This window comes from Phascolarctos cinereus, unplaced genomic scaffold, assembly GCF_003287225.1.
Source record: "Phascolarctos cinereus isolate Bilbo 61053 unplaced genomic scaffold, phaCin_HiC Scaffold_1;HRSCAF=81, whole genome shotgun sequence".
Taxonomy (NCBI): Eukaryota; Metazoa; Chordata; class Mammalia; order Diprotodontia; family Phascolarctidae; genus Phascolarctos; species Phascolarctos cinereus.
Genome location: NW_027555514.1, coordinates 236,252,882 through 236,277,881, shown reverse-complemented (window position 1 = coordinate 236,277,881; position 25,000 = coordinate 236,252,882). Strand labels below are relative to the sequence as shown.

The window sequence follows — 25,000 nt, the reverse complement described above, 5'->3', positions numbered from 1 at the left end:
CTAGAAGTTGTTTGTTTGTTTTTCCTAATTTTCTCTTTGAAGTTATAGAAATTGTTTCTATAACAAGTTTTCTGAGCCCCGGGATAATTGTCATTGGGTTATCTGCTGAGCATACAATGAGTGCCAGTTCCTGTCTATGTTATCTCTGTTGTGCTCATATGAGTGATTTTTAATGCATAGCAACTAAACGATGGCGGTGAAAATAAGGTATCACAAATTTAAATACCATAATTGTTTTAGGTACCATACTTTAAGTACCAACGTAAGTACTATACATTAAGTACTAATAGCATTTAATCGAAATCACAAGGAGCCCTCCATGTTATGGACAAGGTAGTATGCTGTAGTAGAAATCATACTGGCTAAGATTCGGAAGACTCACATCTCTAGTGATAACTATCTGTGACCTCCCTGGGCCTTGATTTCTTCATCTGTAAAATGAAGAGGTTGGATTAGAGAACTTCTGAGGAACCTTTCAGCTCTAGATTGATGATCTTTTGAAAGTTTAAGAGGCCTCCACTAGTGAGGAGATATCTTGCTCTGTGTGTGTGGAGATACGCTGGGCTACCTGGAGCATTTTTAAACTCTCTGCCCTGATTGAGGACTTGTAGACATCCACAGTTCTAATAAACTAGGTGTTCAAACAGGCAGGGTGGCAGATCAATAAAGCTGGATTGATCACATCTTATAGAGCAGAGAAAATTGACTTTTGTCAGTTTTGTTGTATTGATCATGTCCTAGAGAGAAGAGAAAACTGACTTTTCACATTGTTCAGTTGGCTAGGCTACTATGTGGTAGGCACTGTGCTAAATTCCCGGGGAAGGGGAGCAGAGACAAAAGATAGTCCCTACTCTTAAGGAGCTCATAATCTAGGGGAGAAGAAAGGGATACAACATGGAAATAAGTAGCTGCAGATAGGATCCATTGGAAATAATCTCAGAGAGAAGACACTAAGATGAAAGGGAACTGAGAAAGATTTCTTGTACAAAGTGAGACCTCAGCTAATGCTTGAAAGAAGCCAGGGAAGCCAAAAGGTAAATATGAGGCAGGAAAGAGTTCCAGGTATGGGGAACAGTCAGGGAAAACACTCAGAGTTGAGAAAGGAATGTCCTTTGTGAGAAACATTGAGGAAGGTGGTATCACTGCATCACAGAGTAAGTGGGTGGGAGAGGGAAATATGTTAGAAGACTGGAAAGGGAGGAAGGGGCCAGGTTATAGAGGACTTTAACAGCCATAGATTTGCTCCTAGAGGCAATAGGGAGCCATTGGAATTAATTAAATCAGAGGGTGAGGGAGAAGGGAGATGCACGGTCAGATTAGCACTTTAGGAAGATCAATTTGACACCTGAGTGAAGGAATGACTGGAGCCAAGATAGAGTTGAGACAAGGAGATTAACCGAGAGGCTAGTGCAATAGTCCTAGAGTTAGGTGATGAGGACCAAGGTGGAAAGAAGGGGTCATATACAAGAGGAGTTATGCAAATTTGAAAGGATGTGGCAACTGGTTGGATATGGGAGTTGAGAGAGAGTAAGGAGGCATGGATGACACTTAGGTGGCAAGACTAGATGACTAGGAGGATTGTGATACTTACAGAAATAGGGAAGTTAGGAAGAGGGAAGGTTTGAGGAGAAAGATAATGGGCTCAGTTTGGGACACATTGAGTTAAATATGTCTTCAAAACATTGCAGTTTGAGATCACCAATAAGCAGTTGGAGATATGATGTTCCTGGAAGTCAGGAGAGAGCTTAGGGCTAGACAGATCTGAGTATAGTCTGTATAGAGATGATAGTTGCATACGTGAGAGATGATCAGATCACTAAATAAAATAGTATGGAGGGAAGAGAGAGGAGGGCCCAGGAGAGATCCTTGGGGGACACTCCCAATTAACGGGCATGGTCTTGATGAGCAGCCAGCAAAGGAGGCTGAGAATGAGTAGTCAGACACGTAGGAGCGGCGTCAAGAAAACCTAGAGATGGAGAGTGTCCAAGGAGAAGAGGCTGACTGACAGCGTCAAAGACTGCGGAGAGGCTGAGAAAGATAAGGATTGAGAAGAGGCCATTAGAGCTGTCATCTGAGAGATCATTGGTGACTTTGGAGAGGGCGGTTTCAGTTGAATGTGTGCTAATCCTGACGTACATGGGAAATAGATATCTGAATACTGCAAGGAAGGCTGCTTTCTTTGAAATAAAATAAAGCAATGGCATAGATTATGTCTACACAGCAGAACATAAAGTGGCTATCTGGAAGTTGTCCAAATCATTTGATTATAATAAGTAAATTGAGCAATTAAGGGCACTTTGGCCTTTTACTGAAACCAAATTAACCAAATAATTGCCAAATCTCTATTTCAATGTGTGCTGTACAGTTACACTGTAAACCATTTCATCTTGAACATTTATATTCCATTGCTGGATTCATTTACCATTTTAAATGGTATGTGTAACTTTAGTTCTATACCCAATGATTCAATTTTTATTGAAAACAATGTAGACACTATTCTGGTGGGTTTTCTTTTCTTTTCTTTTCCTTTCTATTAAGTTGAAACATAATGATCCTGTAGATTTTATGATTTGCCTTACATGTTTTTCTTATCTGTGGAAGAACAAAAGGGTTATATTTCCTAGAGCAGAATAAAAGTTTTTTTTAAATAATAGATTCTATATCATCTTTGGAAATGGGTCCAAAACTTCACACACACACACACACACACACACACACACACACACACACACACACACACACACGCACACACACACACATACACATACACACACACCCCTACCTTTCTGTGTGTCTCATTCTGTGTGTCTCTTTTTTTTCCTCTGTGTGTCTCTGTATGCCTGCTTTTCTGTCTGACTCTATATCTCTAGTTATGTGTGTCTGTCTCCCACCTCCACAGTCTGCTCTCCAAGATTCCAGTAGATCTATGATTTCATCAATATAGGCACCCCTCTGATGACAAAGAGAAAAATCATCTATACCTCCCCATCCTATTCAACTTTTGTCCATGTCTTCCCATAAATCCAGTGGAGGGGTCTAGCCAATGTGACTGAGGCTCTTTTCATTCTCTTAGCACTGTCTGGATACCAATGGGGTATTTAGGGTGTGCATCAATTATCTCTTACTCTCACTATGTAATTGACCCATCCTTTTCTTTAGATATACTTCTCTTTCCCACTACTTCTTTAGTATATGCATTGCATTGCACACTGTTCATGCCCACTGTGTGTTTTTCCATTTTCTTTGGGTAATCCTTAACTTCATTTCTTTGGAGCCTGTAATATTCCATGACTTGAAGCCATACATCTTCAGAAAAAAATATCTATGCTAATAAAAATTGTTTGTTTCATGGAAGTACTCGAGGGACAATAAAAATGCACAATTTACTCAAGGAAATTCAGTCCAGTCTCATTTTCACGTTCAATCCTTGCCCGACTCATTTTCTATTTGCATTGTATGTCCAATATATGTGTATTGATGGATGAAGTCTATGAGCTATTCATCCAACTATGTTATATTGTAGGCTAGACAACATCCATCCATCATGTCCTTGTTTTTTTTTTTTCCTGCATGAATAGTTAGACCAAACTCTTTTAAGTAATTATGAATCATTTTTAGGAGGCCCTGCAAACTCCAAAGACTTGATGCAATCAGCACAGTGTCATCTAAAAATAGAAGTCTCTAGAGCACTGTACCACGGGATTTGGATATGACACTGGAGATCCTCAATGAGTAAATGCATTAGTGAATGTTCTGAGCCTCATTTGATGCCTTGCTTGAAAGCAATAATGAGAGGGTCATTGTTATCTCTCAAGGAATGCTATTTGACTTTGATATGGCAACCAAGGGCAACTCTGGTTCAGAATGAAAACTCCTTTGTAAAATCTTATGAGCAAGAACGGTGGGAGACTATTACAGAATCACCTCATTAAGCACAACAGTCTACTTGAGCACACGGAATTTAATAGAACCCGTATTCCAAATTGGGATTCCTCCCCATTTGTCTGGCATGAATCATTTCTTGTCTTGGTTAAATGGCTGTTTGTAAGGTTATTTTCACAATTAGCACATTTGGCTTTTAGGGGAAAGATGAATGATTATGAATGGTACAAATCATTGGCAAATATGCTAGAGAAAGAATTCTATTGTTATACTTATATTGGCAGAAATGTGATCTTGGTGATCCAATCAACCTTTCTAGCTGCAATCACAGCCAATGTGTCTCTTCTAGTTAATTGATGTCTTCCTTCCACTTGGGGAGTTGACAGGACTTTCAGTGCAATCCCTGGCATAAGAGAAACCCAACGAGCTCATTGGACCCCATCATGACAAAAGGAAGTCACTCCCTTCTCTGAAATTTCAAGGTGAAAGGGCAGTGACTCGTAAAGGTCAATGGCCATCCTTTATTCTCAAAGAATTTTAAACCAACTAAAGTACAGGAATGGGACACAGGGTGGTACCATTTGAAATGGGCTCTGAATAAACAGTGGAGTGTATATTTAAAGAAATGACTGATCTTGGATAAACAGTAGGGGAAAACTTGGAAGACAGCAGATTTTCCTAATTCTGACCAAGTTCATTTTAGGGCAAAGGTAGCCCTTGACGTGACCTGGCTGATGACTTAGAAATCTGACTAACTTACTGGATGACAGAATGATAGATGAAGCTCTCTCCCCAGAGTTTTCAATTAGACACAGTATTTGTTTGACTTGATAAAATGCAGATTTTTTAAAAAATGCTTACCAAAGATTAAGATGGGGTGATTTCTAGATGATTCTAATGAATTAATAAAATCATATTTGACATGTAATTTATTTGGCATTTTTTTTAAGACACACACACCAGTCCATGCATGCCCAGACTGTTGCTCTTATGAGCGGTCACTTTGGGAGCAGGGATAATTCTTCTCTTAGGCTGAGTAGAGCATTTTTGCCAATGTGACACTAGAAGTATCTCAAAGAACTGGGTCATCCCCTAATGGAGTATTAATGATAGGATCTTAGAGGACATCTAGTCAAACCCCCTCATTTCATAGATGAAGAAACTGAGGCACAGGGAGAATGTTAAATGACTTGCCCAGGTCCATACAGGTAGTAAGAGGATGAGCCAGAATTCAAACCAAAGTACTTGACTCCAATACGTATCAAATCACCCTTTTTACTCTACCATACTGCATTCAAGGAACTGAGTGGTCAGCCATGTTCAGTGCTCCTCACTTTTCCACCTCCCTGAAGTATAAAGGAAAAAGTTGACAAAGAGACAGAGACAGAGAGAAAAGGAGAAGAGGGAGGAGGAGAAGGAGGAGGAAGAGGGGGAAGATGAGAAGAAGAGGAAGAAGAAGAAGAAGAAGAAGAAGAGAAGAAGAAGAAGAAGAAGAAGAAGAAGAAGAAGAAGAAGAAGAAGAAGAAGAGGAAGAGGAAGAAGAAGTTTTCACCAAATTGTTACAACTGACATTTGTAGAGTGCATTTAGGTTTACAAAGTATTATCTCATTCATCTAAGCCTCACAATCACCATCGGTCAACAAACTTGTTAGATTCTATGTTGCAATGGACTGCATTTCAAGTCCTGTAAGTTCCCCAGATAGAAGGAAGATCTCAATTAGCTGAAAGTACATTGGCTGTGATTGCAGCTAGGAAGGTTCTTTGGGTCAGTAAGAGCCAGTACATATTGGAAATGTAATTCCAATAAGAGACATTATTCAAAGCTTTATCTGTCTGAATCTGTCCAACTCTCTAATTGCTCCTCTTAGATCTACCGTATGTGTATATGAAGAGAGAAAGACAGGATCAGCAAATAGGATATAGGGCATCAGAACACTATGGAAAAATGAAACTATGCCAACTCAGTAGTCCTGTTTGGGGCTTTTACTAAGCTAGCAGAGTTCAGCACCAAAAAAGGCACTTAAAATTGCAATATGGCTGTCTCATAATTCCTTTCATGAAGTAGTGAAAAGGTATTAAATAATTTACCTCTACAATGTGTCCCAAAATCCTTGCTGCTGTTTCAACCTGTTAAAGTTTAATAACTTTGTATTGAAAGTATTAATTGTATTTCTTCAATTATCATGTAAATTGTGGTGCAAAATATAAGCTTATTATGTAAATAATTAATTGTGGTTAAGTATATAATTAACTGTAATTATTAGTTATATATAACAGCTCTGTGGGCAGCTAAGTGATGTAGTGAATAGAACACTGGCTCCGAAGTCAGGAAGACTTGAATTAAAATTCAGCTTCAGATATTTACTAGCTGTGTGACCCTGGACAAATCACTTATGTCTGCCTCAGTTTCCTCAGCTGTAAAATGAGAATTATAATATCACCTACCTCCCAGGGTTATTGTGAGAATCAATTGGAATAATATCTGTAAAGTGCTTAGCACAATGCCTAGAACATAATAGGTGCTTCATAAATACTTGTTTCCTTCATTCCTTCCTTTTACTACATGACTGGCCCATCTCCTTTCATAGCCATAGGTTTCTCTTATGACAGCCTTTACAACACTTCTGCATAATTCTTTGGTTGTAATGTTTATAGCAGCCTGTTTACATTGACCGTGTGCGTCACCATTGCTTCCTGGGTGATCATTGCTCTAATTCTTCAGATACTTTTCCATGTATTCCATGGCTTTGAATATCCTTTCAAACTCACCAGAAGAATATTGGTGTCAATAGAATAAAAGAATTTGACAGTCATAATGACCTCAGACACCATCTAGTCTACCCCAATGGAATCTCTTTTATAACATACCCATCAAGTGGTTGACTTTGCTCTTGTTGAAGACTTCTGAGGAGGGCAACCTATTCCCTTTTGGGGCAGCTTTGATTGTCCAAATTAGACATCAAGAAAAAAAAAGTGAACCCGAGTTTCAGTAGAAGCTTATTGTAGTTAAAAGCATCATGCTGTTTCCCAAAGACAATCTACTCTACTCTTTCCTCCTATTCAATACTGGCCCCAACTCAAAATAAGGAACAATTATACACTATTGAGACTGTGTCTCTGATGTGGCTCATCCACCATTTCTGAAGGCAATGCCTGAAGACAGATCTCTCAAAAGCTTTAAGCTATTACAGCATGGTTGAAGGAAATATATGGCCTTCTCAGTGATGACACAGAGGGTCACTGAACTCAAATATTTGGTTTCTGGTCTGTTTGTTCAAAATCATTCCCATGATTTTATTTCATATGCTTTATTCTAGCAAATGCAAAAGAAAGTGCATTTACAAGTCCTTGAAAAAATGTAAAAATTATTATTTCTCCTAAGAAGCAGATTCATTTACATAAGGATTGCAGGATATAATTCTGAGAATATAGGCAGGAAATACAATGGGAAAAATATTCAGAGAGGTTGAAATTGCATATTTTTGGAATATGACATTTTAAAAAGCCTTACACTTTAGGTTATTATAACCATATGCACCACATTTGAAATATCCAAGTTAAATACATCTGAATATTCAAAGGCTCTGTGATTTTGTTAGTATGGGGAACTCCAGGATAGGAATGTGTCACAGGGAGTTGCCTGTTCTACATAGAGAGGAAGTGACTTGCCCAGAGTCACGGAGTTGTAAATGGGGAAGGGGAAGAGGAAGAGGAAAGAAAAGGAGGGGAAGGGAGAGTCACTGCTGGTGCCTTTCCTTCTTAGATTACCTTCCATCTACTTTGTATATATTTTGCATGTACTTAGTTGTATATCATTGATATCAAACTCAAATAGAAGTGGATCCCAGCAGATCACATATTGATTCGAAAACCCACAAATTGTCATTATCTATGTTGTATTTTACCTTTATTTTATTAAATATTTCCCAATTACATTTTCATCTGGTTCCAGACTTACTCAGGAATTCTGTGGGACCATGAGTTTGACACCTCTCTTTGTAGGTTGTCTCTCCCATTAGAATGTAAGCTCTGTGAGGGAAGGACTGCTTTTGCTTTTCTTTGTATCTCCATAGTATATAGCCCAGTGTCTAGCACATAACAGGCATTTGATAAATAGTTTCTAACTGGCTGTTGATTAACCAATTGATCAATTGCTTGGCACTCTGTCCATCAAGTGTGGTCACCTCTAAATTAAATATATGCCTTTTATTGTGTTATTGTTCAACACTTACAGACAAATGTTTCCTGAAATTAGTTTTCCCAATGATTGCTTAAAGGGAAAGAAAAGCCATCTTAATTGGATTGCAATTCTTAGTATCAGCTGCTAGCACACGCCATTTGACGACATTTCTTGTCATCTGCTACTTTCTGTGAAGTTGGGGTGAAAAAAAAACTCGCCCACTTCAGAAAGAATGCCTCAACTCAAGTTATCATTAGTAATGTTTCTCCAGCACTGCATTTTCTGAACTAATTCTCTCAACTGGGAAAAACTAAAAATTGAAAGTTAAAATTGGAGATGGCGTCATTTCAGTCTTTTGTTAGAAGAAAAACAGCCCTTTCACCATTTGTGACTGACAGGACAATAGTAAAAACCAAAGAAGAAAAGTACAAGATTCTAGCTGTACTTTGTTACAAGACAAAGACTATTTTTTTCTTTTTTACCAGAAAACATTGGGAAACTGGCTATATTTAAATTAAACTCTATGACATGTGATCTGTGACATTTGCCATGTTTATAATTTTCTACATCGCTTAGTTTTCCCATACTTCTGAACAGGATTCTCAAAAATTGGATCATAACTAATATGTAGTAAACTTGGCTTTGTCTCAGGAAGCCAGCATTCAAGAAAATGTCCCCAGGCTATCATACCAAAGGTCTCCTTAGACTCATCTTCCCCCTCCCAACCCTCTTGATGAAGTTCAAACTCTTTGTGTTTGTTTTTTTTTTTTAAGGCAATTGGGGTTAAGTGACTTTCCAAGGTCATACAGCTAGTAAGTGTAAAGTGTTTGGTCTGAGGCCAGATTTGAACTCAGGTCCTCCTGAGTTCAGGGCCAGTGCTCTACTGACTGTGCCACCTACCTACCCAAAACTCTTTGTATTTGGACCCCTCTCTTGGCCACAACCATATCTCCAATTCAATTGGCTTTTGACTTGCTCACTTTATCCTTATCACCTGAATTTGTCCCAGATATAAACCCCTGGCATGAGAGGCAGCGTTGCATAGTGGCTGGAGGTCTGGTCTCAAGTTAGGAAGACCTGAGTTCAAGTCTCATCTCTGACACATGACACATACTCAGTGTGTAACCCTAGGCAAGTAGCTTAACCTCCATTATCTAGTATGGAAGTTTCGTACATGAAACCTTTTATGGGGACGAGGGACAAACTCCTGAATGGTGCCTGAATCAGGTTAAAATGTAATTGGGAAATATTTAACAACATAAATATAAATGCAATAGAACATAGATAATGTTAACATGTGGGTTCTAAGCCAATATGCAGTATAGCCTCCATTCCCCTTTCTGTTTGAATTTGATCCCACTGCTTTAGATGACTAAGATTATGAATTGCAGAGAAGGTGACAACCTGCCTTGGTAAAGAGAATTTCCTTACCTGGGAGTTCTCTTTACCAATGAAATCACTGCTCTAGTGCTTGTCTCTAGAACAAATCCTAGTTATAAGTCTCTGCCCAAATATTTCAATTTTATTCCTACCCATCTTCTTTGGTCTCTTTACTGGTTCATTATTCCACCTTCTGCTCTCAAAATGTGGACATCCCAAAAGGTTCTGTCATTGGCCCTCTTTTTTTCCTCTCTCCTCTCTCTCTCCATCATGATCTTATACCCTCCCACTTTTCCAGCTGTAAATCCTCTGCAGATGGTGGTCAGTACCATGTGTCCAGTCCAGAATCTTCTTTGACATCCAGTCCAAAATTTCCATCATTTGTCAAGCATTGCCACTTGTACTTAAAAATAGTATGTCCAATAGTGAACTCATTACCTTCCCTCTAAACCTGTGTCCAATTTCTCTGTTTCTATTGAAGGAAGGCACCTTGCATCGAGTCTCACACATAGGATCATGTAATAAGCCTTCCTTATGTTGATTTTAAAGGCTTGAACAGGATATCAGAGGGAAATGAACTTGGTGATGATATGTATTTATATACTATTTTCCTAACAAATTCCACTGACCAGTGTACCTGGGATCTGTGCCACACTGTTCTAGGAATCATCTAGGTATACTTTGCTTCATTCCTGTTCAGGTACTCACCTATCCATGAGAACTTATGAGACCATTCCTTCCCTTCGTTTCACAATGGTAATAAAAGCTATTATCATCAGAATTATTTTTGTTCTCATGAGTCATTTCAGTTATGCCTGACTCTTCGTGACTGTTTTTGGGATTTTCTTGGCAAAGATTTTGGAGTCATTTGCTATTTCCTTCTCCAACTCATTTTACAGATGAAGAACTGAGGCAAGCAGGGTTCAGTGACTTGTCCAGGGTCACACAGCTAGTAAGTGTCTGAGGCTAGATATGAATTCACATCTTTCTGATTCCAGGCCTGGCCACCTATCCACTGTGCCACCTAACTGCCCAATCAGAATTATTGCTAATCATTAAATTATCATACTGTATACTTTATTGTGAGTCTCCAGAAGAAATTTCTGCATAGCACACTACTCATAAGAACAGGGTGTAGCGGGTACTCCTTATGGAATGCCTATTGGACGTAGTGTGGCATTCAGAAAATTCCCAAACATCCACAGTAAGCCATTTAATAGAAAAATGGTGGTAAGATCAAAGCTGTAGCCCTAACTTATACCAAATGTCTAGTTAAGGCACAGTTAGAGGATGTAGAATAGGGACAAATGAGAAGGAAAAAAGGTGAAAAAAGGGCAAGTTGGGATTGGGGGACTTGTTGAAAGCAGCATTAGGAGTGAGGAAGGGAGTTAGAGGCCAAAGTCAAGTAGGTGTCATAAGAAATCATTTCAGCTATATAAACAACCAAGTTCACAGGATCAGAGATTCAGAGCTGGAAGAGATTTTAGCCTAACCACATTCCACCCTTGACAGCCACTAGCAGAATCATTACTCAGCTACCCCCAATGTCCGCTACAAATTTGCAGTGACTCTTTCCAGCTACAAGACCATATTGTGAATTACTGCTTCAGTGATTTCTTTCTGCATTGAAAGAATGAGTTGGGCTCCAGAGCATAAGATATAAGGCCATAAAAATAGTCAGAGGATTGAAGAAGCCACCTGAATGGACATACACAGCCTTGTTGTTGCTTTTCATTAAACTGATTCTACCTTTCTCAACACTTGCTCCCGTCATTCCTAATGCCAGACAAGAGTTCAAATTGAAGAAGAAGTACCAACGAAGTCTAAGCAGTGGACATTTATTTCCTTTTAATCAAAACCATCCACCAGAAATCCCAGGTTTTCCATTGATGAAGAATCTGAAAACAATTTGGCCTACCTCATAATTTCTTTCTTTTCTGATAGCAGGGATATTTTCTAAACAATCAAATCAAGGATTTCTACATACACAAAATAAATCAGACACACTTGAAAAACAATCTAATGTTCTCAGCACTTATGTGTATTTAAGAAAATTTATTTAATGTGTTTCCAATATTCACAATAAGAAAAATGTACAAGTATATAGTGAGTTTTACCTTATCGCATATATGATCAAAGGATTGAAAACTCTTTCAACATTCTAAGACTGACACAAGCATACATTTTGTAGAATGAGATACTCCTCTGCCATACTATAATTTTCTGCCAACCCTTGGTTCAGAGACCTGGAAAACGGCTATTTTATTTATATTTCTTGGTTGTGATGCATTTCTTTGGTCCCTAGAGAGCTCTTTATTTTCCCATTTCCACAGCAACAGCTGCCACTCAGTTTCAGACTTCCTTAGTATGGAACACACCCAACAACCAGTAGAAACCATACCATGTTCTTCAGTGAGGAAAAGTTGTACACATTCAATAATGATGTTTGGATTTTATGTCACTACTCAGAAATGTAATGAACCTCCTGCTCAATGTTCAGCATTAATCTGTTAAGGAATTAGAGACAAGAAGGAAAGGGGGCACTATTTCCCACAATAATTTCCATAAGTTGTGAAGAAGATCAATCTTTTTAGTTTTTAATAAAAAGATCATTTGTTACCTTTCAAAGCATTAGTCTGATATAAATGAATGATATATTTTATACTCATTTCCCTAATATGACATGTCCTTTGGGGAAAATTCATCAGGGAAATTTCACAAGACCTACCTCCATTATTCTAATCTCTAGAAATTAATATTTGACATGGATATCAGCGTGAACTTTTTTCTTTCTTTTCTCTTCTTTCCTTTCTTCTCTCTTTTTTCCTCTCCTTTCTTCTTTTCACCTCTCCTCTCATCTTCTTTTCTCTCCCCTCCTCTTCCTTTCAAGGCATCAAGATTCCTAATTATCAAAAAACCATAGCTTGTAAATTTTCTTTTCCTTGTTAAATATCCTTAATTTCTTCAACTATGGTCACAAATTATAATCTTGAGGACCTTCACCATCCTACTCAAGCTTGTCCAGACAATATTTATTTCATAGATGTTACCAGAACCAGAACTTTGCTCCAGAGATTTAGAGGTCACAAATATTTCATAAATGTATCCTTTTATTTTTTTTTGGGGGGGGGCTAGGCAATGGGGTTAAGTGACTTGCCCGAGGTCACACAGCTAGTATTAAATGTCTGAGGCTGGATTTGAACTCAGGTCCTCCTGACTCCAGTGCTCTATCCACTGTGCCACCTAGCTGTCCCAAAGTATCCTTTTAACATAAAAACAATTGAATTCAGCACCTAGATAGCAAGGATAATTCATTGAATAGGGAGTTATCCAAAATAACTATCTGGGAGCCATGATAGTAACTAATTCCTTCCTCTCAAGTGAATTTATCTTAATTACTTCCCACATTATTTTCATATCACAAAATACAAAAAGTGCTTTGAGGTCATGGTTTCCAACTGATCCCCTGTAGAACGATTTGTGTTACTTGCCCAAGGTGTCAAAATTGCTACTTATGCTTCCACTCTAGCTTATCAACAGGCTTCCCAAAATGTGGCAACCAGAAATAAACACAGAATTTAAAGTTTGGTCTGACCAGCACAGAATTCAACAGGATTATCATCTCTCTGATTCTGAAAACTATCCATGACCTAATAAAGGTTAAGTTTGCACTAGGCTTTTTTGTTTGTTTTGTTTTCAGCGGCTATTTCAAATTGGTTTGTATTGAATTTGCAATTATCTGAAACACTATGAACTTTTCAACTTTTCTTATGAGCTACTGTCCATCTAGGCCTCCATACATACACACAGACACACATATATACATATATATTTGTGCAGCTGTTTCTTGAACCCAAGTATAAACTAGCCTTTATATGTACTACTAGGTTCCTGTGAAGGAATTGTGGGAATTGTGTTTGGCTGCTATAGTCAAATTTAGATCCATAGGAGAAAAACTGACCATTTTTTCTTTAATAATGGAAAATAGATTTACCTAAAATACTAAATTATTTTTATTACATTCAACCCAAAGTTGGATATTTAAGATTTTTGGTATCCATTTATCTAAAATATTAAATTTATTTAATTACATTCAAACCAAAATTAGATATTTAAGACTTTGAGGGAATCCTAACCCTATTATTTAATATGTCAGCTATTCCTCTCAGCTTTGTGCTATCCTCAAATATTATAAATATGATATCTATGCCTTTATCTGTCATAATTAGTGTTAAAGAATAGAGGGACCAAGTAGAGTTCTGTGGGATACTATATTGGAGATGTCCTTCCATACAGATCTTCAACCATTAATGATTACTCTTAAGATCCACCTATTTAACCAGTCCTCAACCCATCTACCTGTATAATCATCAAACCAAAATCTGTATGTTTTAGCCACAAGAATAGTAGGTAAGAAACTTTGCCAGATGCTTTAATTGAAGTATAGACAAATTTGATCTACTTTATTCTCCTTACCTACCAATCTAGTAACTGTGCCCAAAAAGTAAGTGAAGTTAATCTGACATGATCTGTTATTGGTCAAGCCATGCTGGTTCCTTATGATCATTACTGCCTTTTCTACATGTTTACTAGCCATCGCTTTAATGATATGTTCTAGAATTTTGCCAGGAATCAGAAGTCAAGTTTGCTGGCCTAGAATTCACATATTCCATTTTCTTCTCTTTTGAAAATTGAGGTAGTTGTCTATACCTTATCCCACAGTACTTCTACCCTTTTTGATGACCATTCAAAAATTGACAATCATCAAGGCTCGCAATATTGAAATCATCTTCAATTCTTCATTCTTCCAAACCCCACCATATCCAATCAATGAAGTTTGGAGAGGCTTATCCCTGTTTGGCCCAGGGTAATCAATTTTTCAGCAATAGCAATTCTTAAAGACCATCTTCAAAGTTTTAGAGGGGTTATGATCTATGTTGGTGCATACAGTATCCACATAGATGATATAACAGGTATTCAAAGTATTAAAATAAGCTCATCCCAGTAAGTGTAACTATGTTTCTATGAAGGAATTGTGTTTGGCTGCCATAGTCAAATTTTGAACCACAGGAGGAAAAGTCATCTAATTCTTCTTCAAGGAGGTAAATATTTTAAAGTAATCTTTAAATAATTACTTATTTTAGTAATTTTGCTAATGTAGAACTAAACTATTTTCAAATGCAGGCGAGGATCCAACGTTTCTCTTACTTTAGACATGAGTGGTTTGGGGACCATCGAGCCTTTTGTGTCTGTGCCGACCCCACGGGAGAAAGTAGCCATGGAGTACCTGCAGTCAGCCAGCCGGGTTCTCACGAGGTCACAGTTGAGGGACAGCACGACAAGTTCCCATTTACTCCAGACTGAATTCATGGTGAGTCTTTCCCCTTATTTCAAAGGTGTTTATCTACGTTAGTTTAATAGTTGTGTCTGGGGAGGAAAGGGTGCGACACAGAACTTGAGACTATATGCTACCACAATCAGAAGGCAAGGCAATTATCTATGGAAGGGGAGGGCAACAGCTGTTGTGCATATTCCTAAGGGAACCCAAGTCTTTCTCTCTCTCTAAGGCTACCTATAGCTAGCCTATAAAATCAAAGTTAGCACAGGCTCTCAAACTATCCCTCCAACTAACAAAGCTGACTGTTGTCAGGAGAAAGAGCAAGACAGCCAACTGAGACTTCCGTGTGGCTGAGCCATGTACCTCTGGGGAGTCTGGTTACCTAGGTGCTTATCCTGTGTCTGTGTTTATGTTCCTTGTGTTGTGTATATCTCTGGAGAAAGTCTCATACATGGGGCTATACAGCATGAGACTAGATATCTTAAGGCACAGAATGAATCAAAAGGCTTGAATAATATTGCTAATGCTGTCTCATGAGGTTAATGAAAGCTGCATCCTCAGAAACTTTAATTGTACCCTTCCCTAATCTCTCTGGTATGTCTGTGACAGAGCTCACAGGATGTTTATGGCACAAAGTCAGGAAAGGTGTGTATCTGCCCATGGTGGAGTATGTTTAGGGAACTCATTCTCCATGTTTTACGTCAATACACATCTCTAATCAGTGTGCTTTTTAAAATCATGTCTACCTGGCGTGTGAACTTGCCATTACTGTGGAATGTCTAATGATGGCCTTACTCTACTATTCTTTTATCAGATCCATTATCAGGGAGATGTTTCATAGGGTCAAATAGACCTAACTAAAGAATGCAATTAAATAGAACAACCTGCTCTAAATCTAGTTCTGCTTCTATTGACAATTTCATGCATATTTTTTCCCTCTAGGCATTGACTAATTCAATATTTTCTCTGTTATATCTAAGGTGATAAAGGGGAAAATGCCAAAGTTTTCATTTTCTCCTCAATGCTTTATTTTATTGGTTCAAGGTTTCATCCTTATAACAAAACTTGACTTTTCACAAATTTGCAGACTGACTGAACAGTGGAAAATTCAAATGAATTGTTTGACATCTCATTGTTTTCAATAATGAAATGAGAGATGTCACAATTTTTTTGTTTCATTTGATATTCTACATAGACTGTTGACATAGTTTTAACAGAGTAAAGAGTATATAAAAATGAAGATTATGGTGCTGATTGGCAAACCATTTTAATTATCACGTAACTAAGAAGTTATTATAGTTGTTGCTAATTTGCATGGAAGTCATTTTTTTTTACCAAATCATTAAGCTGTTAAATATATTTTGATTTTAAAACTATGATTATGTTCACATAGGATTCTCCTTATGAGGAAACTTCCTTTATTAATGCAGATTTACAACTGCTTTGTAACTTACAGTCACTGAATGATTTATTTATTCTCCCAGGCTGGCACCTCTGTGGGTGAGAGTCAGGATTTGAAAATAGGTCTTCTTGACTTCACAGTCTCTCTTTCTATCCTGTTATCTTTCTACCTTTCATTGCACATATCCTAAAACATTATTTGTGTCCTTTTGAAAGCTTCTGATTATTATCTCTCCCCCTCAAACCCCTGTTCACCTACAAACTTTGCTATATCCACCAACTTTTAGGTCTGATATTGATATATAAAATCTTTTCACTAGCTGCTTTTTCTCAAATCATTTGAAATTTATGTCACTTATTTAGGCATTTATTCCACCACAAAAGAGAGTTCATTTGAAGAGAGAGGTTAAGGAGAAATAATTGACATAGAATATATATGTTCCTATTTGGTGGTCCCACATGTAATTGACCTTTGGTGCTAGAATTATAAGGTCTGCTTGCAATCAAGGGAATAGGTGGTTATGAAGTTTTTCTTTTTCAAATGATTATTATTGTTAACTTTCTTTTTACCTCACCTATATTGCCTAATATGCCCTTCCTCCTTCTCCTCTCAGATAGCCAACCGTTATAACAAAGACTGAAGAAGAGAATCCAAGACATTTCAGTAAAACTGATCAACACATTGACTCATATCAAACCTTATATTCAGTCTTCCATACCCATAGTCCCCCACATTGTCACATCCCTTCTTCAGGACCAAGCTTTGGCTTGTAATATTTCGTGAAATTCAGCTTCAGTTGTTTTATTATCACTATTCTTTCTATTTACAATGTTGAAATCTTTGGGTATGTTTTTCCCCAGTTCTCCTTGTTTCATGTTATTCCTTATATTCATTTTTTCTTAAAATACAATTATATCCCACTTCATTCATGGACTGTAGTTTGTTTAACCATTCTCCAATTGATAATTATCTATTTGTGTCTAGTTCTTTAGTACTACAATAAAAGTGCTGCTATAAATATTTTGTTGTATACAGAGCCTTTCTTGGATCTCTGAGTCAAAGGGTATGGATACTCTTATCACTTTATTAGTATACTTCTAGATTGCTTTCTATTTTTAAATTTCATGTGTTTATTTTTTATTCACTTATTTATTTATTTATTTGTTTGTTTGTTTGTTTGTTTTGTGAGGCAATTGTGATTAAGTGACTTGCCCAGGGTCACACAGCTAGTGAGTGTTATGTGTCTGAGGCTGGATTTGAACTCAGGTCGTCCTGACTCCAGGGCCAGTGCTCTATCCATTATGCCATCTAGCTGCCCTAGATTTATCTATTTATTTGTTTGTTTGTTTGTTTTTGTGACAGATTGCTTTCTAGAATGGTTGGACTAATTATTCACAGCTCAACCAGCAGTGTGTTAATGTGCCTATTTTTTAACAATCCCTCCAGCAATTACCATTAACATCCTTTTGTCATCTTTATCATTTTGTTGAGTGTGTGATGAAACATCAGGGGTTTTTAAAAATCACATTTGTATTATTAGGCATTTGGAATAATATTTCATATGGTTATTGAGAGGTTTATTTTAAAACTTTTACATCCATTGGGAAAATGGTCTTCAGTAAGGTCCAGTTAAAATCATTTGTGTTAGTTCACAATAATTCTCAGGTATCAGACTCTTATCATTGATATTCGATGCAGAGTTTTTCCTCCTCAATCGCTGCTTCCCTTCTTATCCAAGCTGTATTAATTATGTTTGTGCAAAACCTTTTCCATTTAAGGGCATCAAAATTATTATATCTTTTGTGATTACCTCTGTTCCATATTTGGTTAAGAATTCTCCCCCTGGAAATAGTTGTGAAAGATACCTGGTTGGGTTCTTTTTAATTAAAAAAAATGCTATGACCTTTAATGTTTAGATCCTGTACTTAATTCTTCCTCAAGTAATTTATATTCCTGAGTTCATCAAACACCAAGTTATTAAAGTCAATTGTTTCTGATTCTTCCTTAATTTATCTGTTCCACTGATCCACTTTAAAAAAAATTTAACCACTACTAAATAATTTTGATGATTACCATTTTGCTCTATAATTTGAGGTTTGAAAGTGCTATTCTGTTTTCATCATTACTACATTTTTTTCCCATTATTGTCTCCAGATTCTTTTTATTTTATTTTATTTTTTGGCAAGACAATCAGGGTTAAGTAACTTGCCCAGGGTCACACAACTAGTGAGTGTCAAGTGTCTAAGGGTAGATTTGAACTCAGGTCCTCCCTTCTGACTCCAGGGCCAGTGCTCTATCCATTGTGCCACCTAGCAGCACCTTGCCTTGAGATTCTAAATCATTTAGTCCTGCAAACAAATTTTCTAAGAAATTCAGCCTGGCTCTCCAAAAGGCTCTCTTGGTCATTTGCTTGATGTAACATTCAATCCGCGAATTTCTTTGGGTAGTATCATGACTTTCATTATATTGGAGTAATCCACCTATGAACGCTGGATGGAAGGAGCATTTTTATTTAGGTCTTCAATGTGTCTTGATAAATTGAGTCTAAGAAAATTTTGTTGATGTTGTCATGATTTTGAATGGAACTTCCTTTCCTGATATTCTTTTTTAAAAAATATAAATTTATTTATTTTTAGTTTTCAACATTCACTTCCGTAAGATTTTGAGTTCCAAATTTTCTCCCATCTCTCCCCTCCCCCCACCCCAAGATGGCATGTAATTTGATAGAATCTCTACACATACATTGATATTAAACCTATTTTCACATTAGTCATGTTGTAAAGAAGAATTAGAACCAGTGGGAGAAACCACAAGAAAGAAGAAACAAAGAAAGAAAAAGATAGAGAGAGAGTGCAAATAATATGCTTCGATCTGCATTCAGACTTCATTGTTCTTTTTCTGGACAGCATTTTCCATCATTAGTCTTTTGGAGTTGCCTTAGATCTTTACATTGCTAAAAAGAGATTAGTCTATCAAAGTTAGTCATCACACAATGTGGCTATTACTGTGTACAATGTTCTCCTGATTCTGCTCACTTCACTCAGCATCAGTTCATATAAGTCTTTCCAGTTTTTTTTAAAGTCTGCCTGCTCATCATTTCTTATAGCACAGTAGTATTCCATTATGTTCATATACCATAACTTGTTCAGCCATTCCCCAACTGATGAGCATCCCCTCAATTTCCAATTCTTTGCCACCACAAAAAAGAGCTGCTATAAATATTTTTGTCCATGTAGATCCTTCTCCCATTTGTATGATCTCTTTGGGATACATCCCTAGAAGTGCTATTGCTCAGTCAAAGGGTATGCACATTTTTATAGCCCTTTGGACATAGTTCCAAATTGCTCTCCAGAATGGTTGGATCAGTTCACAACTCCACCAACAATGCATTAGTGTTCCAATTTTCCCACATCTTCTCCACATTTATCATTTTCCTGGTTTGTCATCTTGGCCAATCTGATAGGTGTGATGTGGTACCTCAGAGTTGTTTTGATGTGCATTTCTCTAATCAATAGTGACTTAGAGAATTTTTTTCATATGACTTTGGATAGCTTTAATTTCTTCCTCTGAAAATTGCCTGTTCATATCCTTTGATCATTTATTAATTAGAGAATGACTTGTATTCTTATAAATTTGATTCAGTTCTCTATATATTTTAGAAATGAGGCCTTTACCAGAGATACTGGTTCTAAAAATTCCCAGTTTTCTGCTTCCCTCCTAATCTTGGTTGCATTGGCTTTTTTTGTGCAAAAACTTTTCAATTTAATGTAATCAAAATTATCCATTTTTGCATTTCATAATGTTCTCTATTTCTTGCTTGGTCATAAATTCTTCCCTTATCCATAAATCTGACAGATGAACTATTCCTTGTTCTCCCAGTTTGCTTATAGTATCAGCCTTTATATCTAAATTGTGTACCCGTTTTGACTTCATTTTGGTATATGGTATAAGATGTTGGTCCTTTTCTGATGTTCTTTGTTTTTTTTGGGGGGGGGCAATTGGGGTTAAGTGAGTTGCCCAGGGTCACACAGTTAGTAAGTGTCAAGTGTTTGGTCTGAGGCTGAATTTGAACTCAGGTTCTCCTGATTTCAGGGTCGGTGCTCTATCTACTGCTCCACTTAGCTGCCCCCTTTTCTGATATTCTTAGTAGAACATCAGTTCATTCACACCTGAAATAAAAGTTGTTTGGTTGGTTTTATTTTTTATCATATACCAAAGAGTTGTTAAGAAGGAACTGAGCAGCCATAATAAGAATATGATTAATGATAAGCAAATAGAGTCCATCCTTATAAGAGAACTTCCATTCCTAGATTTGATTATAAATTGTTTAAAGGCATTTAAACATTTAGTAAAATATTATAGTTTTCAAGAATGCATTTATGTGGGAGACCCAGGAAAAATATCAAATCTGGCCCCTTACCATTTAACAAAACTGATTTTCATTTCTCCTTTCTAATGATGTTCTTTAACCTATCTCATAACTTCATGAAGAGACATTCTTTTGTTAACTTAGTAGTAGTGTTTTTTGGACGTTATCCCTTCCACTAGCCCTTGATATGTTTATGTACCAGATGGGTGTTAACATACTAAAGAATGAGAATCTGTGTTTTTCTTCGTCTTTTTCTTTAATGACTTTTATCTCCAGAGTAGCTGTAATCTCAATTCAATTCAACTCAACTCGATTCAACTAACACATGTACAAAACTCTATGCCAAGGAGATGGCGGTGATCCAAAGTTTAGATAAGACCTTGTCCTACCCTTCAGGAATTACATTTAGTAGGGAAATATGACACCTACAAAAAGATTAGAGATTGTAGGATTATTGATCTAGAATTGGAAAGGACCTCAAAGGCCACACAATCCCATTCTTTCATTTTATAGATGAAGAAACTGAGGCCAAGGAAATTAAATGACTTGCCCAAGGTCATACAGGCAACATATAAACTGAAACTCTGGTGCTATGATGAGAAGTCCAATACTCCTGCCATTCAATCATACTTCGTCTCTATAAAACAGCTAAATAATAGACATTATATTTTAATGAGGCATTAGAAAAGTGCTAAGGTTGGCCCTGAACAAGAGATGAAAAAAAAATGCCCTGTCTTCCCTTTCACTGGGCTGGTTTGTTTGTTTGTTTTTGTTCTTGTTGGTTTTATCACCAGGGCTTAGCAACATCTGTGGAACATAGTAAGTGTTTAATATAGGCTTGTTGCTTGCTTACTTGGTAGATTCATTGCAGAGGTGAAGAATTAAGAGTAGGGAATATCACTTATGCTTTGAGACTCAGATGTTATGTCGGTTAATTTTGCTGAAATGCTTCTTATTTTCTTTCTGTTTTTATTTTTTGTTGCAAGGAATGGTTCAATGGTTAGGGAAGGATGGTTATATTTGGAAATTAAAGTAAACACAAAAGATATCCACAAAAATTTTTAAGGTAAAAAACAATGGTATAAGGGGGAAAAATTATCATTCGCAGGGGGTAATCAGGAAAGTCTTCCTGAAGGAAGTGGTGTTTGAATTAGGCTTCAAAGGATGAACAGGAGTTCAAGGGGCAGCTAGGTGGTATAGTAGATAGAGTACTTGGCCTATAGTTAGGAAGGCTCATCTTCCTAGGTTCAAATCTGTCCTCAGACAGTAGTTGTGTGACCCTAGGTAAGTCACTTCACCCTGTTTGCCTCAGTTTCCTCATCTGGAAAATGAGCTGGAAAAGAAAATGGCAAACCGCTCTAGTATCCTAGTCAAGAAAACCCCAAATGGAATCATGAAGAGTCAGACACAATTGAAATGACTATACAACAGGAATTCAATGGTCATAGCTGGTTAGGTCATGGAGACAGCTTGGTATAGTGGAAGAATCGTTGGCTTTATAGTCCAAGAATCTGAATTTGAGTTCCAGATATGACAGTTACTTATTGTGTGGCCATAACTTATCCTGTTTGTGCTTCAGATTCCTCCTCTTTCCTATTCCCTCCATTTTCAAACACAGCATGACCCCTTCCTACCTTTCTAGGCATATTTACCTCTCTAAGAACTCTTGAATACAGCTGTTTGGGTCTATTTGGTGTTCCGTACTTATGACACTCTATGTGCTATCTTCATGCCTTTGTCTTGGCAGTCTCCCATGCCTGGAATGCCTTCCTTCCTCACTTCTGCCATTTAGAATCCCTGGCTTCCTTCTAGACTCAGCTCAAATGCCACCTTCTGCAATAGGCCTTTCCTGTTTCCCACCTCATCTGCTATGGGGGGAAATTTGCTTCTTTATTTTCACTAGATTCTGACATTTAGCATTCCTTCAATTACTTATTTCTGAAAAGGGGGTTCATAAGCTTCACCAGACAGCCAAAGCAGTCCATGACATAAACAACTTAAAGACCCCTGCCTTTCCTTCTAAGGTGATCTTACATCTTCTCTATATGTACCTTGAACTTACCTACTAATGTACATGTTATCTCCTCCATTAGAATGTAAGCTCCTTGTGGGCAGGGATTGGCTTTACCTTTATCTCTGACTCTTAGCACAGTTCCAGGCATATTTAATACATGATTGGTGATTGATTGATCTTTAAGATCCATAAAATGGAGACAAATGAATGAAAAGGCATTTATTAAGTACTTTATTAAGTATTATGCGTCAGATACTGTGCTGGTACTAGGTTTACAAATAGGAATGTGAGATGTCTTGCCCTCAAGGGGTTTACATTCTAATGGGGGAAAACCATATAAGGGACTAAAGAGATTCAGAGGGATGAGGTCTGGAGTCATAGGACGGTCAACGCCTGCACTCTCCTCCCCTCTCTAGAAACAATGGAAGTAATGATTTGCTTTATTCCTTTCTCTTTTTTTTAGTATTTTATTTTTCTAAATTACATGTAAAAACAATTTTCAACATTTGTTTTTCAAATTGAGTTCCAAATTCTCTCCCTCCTTCTCCACCCTTCTTGAGAAGGCAAGCAATTTGATATAGTTTATATGTGTATAGTCATGGTTCCATATTACTCACTTTGCAAAAGAAAACATCACCAAAATAAAAACCCAAGGCAAATGAAGAAAGTAAAAAAAAGGGTGCTTTCATCTGTGTTCAGACTCCATCAGTTCTTCCCCTGCGAAGGGATAACATTTTTCATCATAAGTCCTTCAGAGTGGCTTAGATCATTGTATTGTGAGAATGATTTGCTTTATTCCTGGAGCAAAAGGTAGAAAGGGGAGAGGGAAATGAGTCTGCTCCTGCTCACTCTCTCATCAAGCTCAGCCCCAAGGTATGATTCTAAAGATGAGTGCATTAAATCACACAGGGAGAATGGTATGGTCTCTTATCTCAAGATAGGTAAGTTTAGCTGGACAGGTGGCAAAATGTCCCAAGATTTCTGGGGATGATACTACTTGCATTACTCGCCCCCCAGGGTCATAAAGAAAATGCCTAGGAAAATTTAAAGCACTGTATAAATGAGTTATTTCAGAGCTAGCAAAGGCAGGGAGGTGAGAAAGTAGAGGGTATGCACAAGGAAAGCTGTAGCATACATAGAGCAGAATAGTACAAAATTAAGGAGGTTTTATCATTATGGAAGCGTTTGAATGCCAAACTAAAAACTCACTAGATAATTTGTTTCTAAACAGAGTGACATAAATAGATCTATATATGAGAAGTAAGTCTGGAAGCAGTATGAGATTGTCGTTAGTACTTTGCTCTCAGAAAGGACCAATGACATCAGGAGGGTGCTGTTTTGATTTGTAAGTGAGTTGGATTTAAGTGAGGCAGGGCTGTGCACAGTCATCAGCCCCACTCTCTCTTCCAAAATCATCTGAGTCCATTGGTAAGACATAAGTCAAGATGACCGGTGATGGCCCCAGATGTAGTGGGAGACCTTGAGCTTTTTAAGCCCTTTCCCAGGTCTCTGTTTATCTGAAACAACACCTATTCAGTGATTAAAGGCTAGGCAAGAATTGAGGCCAAAAGATTGGCCTAGTTTGCCTTCACAAAACTCCCAGAATGATTCTGGGAGGAGAAGATCCTCAGAGTTTCTGGCCAGAACAGAAATAATCGCTATTTACAGTACGAGGGAGAGTTTGAAAGAAGGAGAGAGTAGACATAGGAAGGCCTTTTAAGAGATTATTGCAGTAGTCCAGGTCAGTCCAGATAAGGGTCAGTACTAAAGTGGTAGTTTGGGGAATAGAGGAGAAGGAAAAAAATAAATTTTGGTGAATGGGACAAGCAAATGGGGGAGTCATAGGTCTGAAAGGTGCCCTTAAAATAACTTAGTCATTTGTTTTGTGAAAACAACACAAGAAATGTCTTAGACAAATTTATTCAATCAGGAAAGGAAATTAGTTACTATACTGGCAGATAGGTTAGGTGTTCTTAACAATGCCCTGAAACCTGTAGCTTCTTATTTTAACGAATTATTCCTGCCACCTAAGTTCCTAGTAAGTAACCACATATTTCTAACTGCTGAAGGCAGGCGTATGTTAATTTTTTTGCATGCTTTAAATTTTGGTGTCCTGTGATAAAGTTTTATGCTATAATCCTGGATACATTCTATTTTGCTGAGCTAGCACCATCAGGACTTTGCAGGTGATGGGCATTGAAAGGAGAGAGAAAGGGAGAATTCAAAGATAATTCCATCCAACAGATATGCCCTCATGAAGATTCCCCAATATAGTATTATACTATAGCCTTGCACTAATCTGATGTAATTTATTCTTTGTAGGAAATACCAATGAATTTTGTGGATCCGAAAGAAATTGACATTCCACGTCATGGAACTAAAAACCGCTACAAAACCATTTTGCCAAGTGAGTTTTTTTTTTAACAAAGGTTTC

At 37.4% G+C, this 25,000-nt stretch overlaps 1 protein-coding gene across 2 annotated transcripts in view; it reads left to right on the top strand.

Annotated features, from left to right (window-relative positions):
- The window catches only part of PTPRR (protein tyrosine phosphatase receptor type R), a 347,808-nt gene that overhangs the window by 240,554 nt on the left and 82,254 nt on the right, over positions 1 to 25,000 (top strand). For both annotated transcript variants that reach the window (XM_020990258.2, XM_020990259.2), the window contains 2 exons: positions 14,628 to 14,814; positions 24,889 to 24,973. In XM_020990258.2, coding sequence (XP_020845917.1) covers positions 14,628 to 14,814; positions 24,889 to 24,973 — 272 coding nt within the window. The remainder of the gene's footprint in view (positions 1 to 14,627; positions 14,815 to 24,888; positions 24,974 to 25,000) is intronic.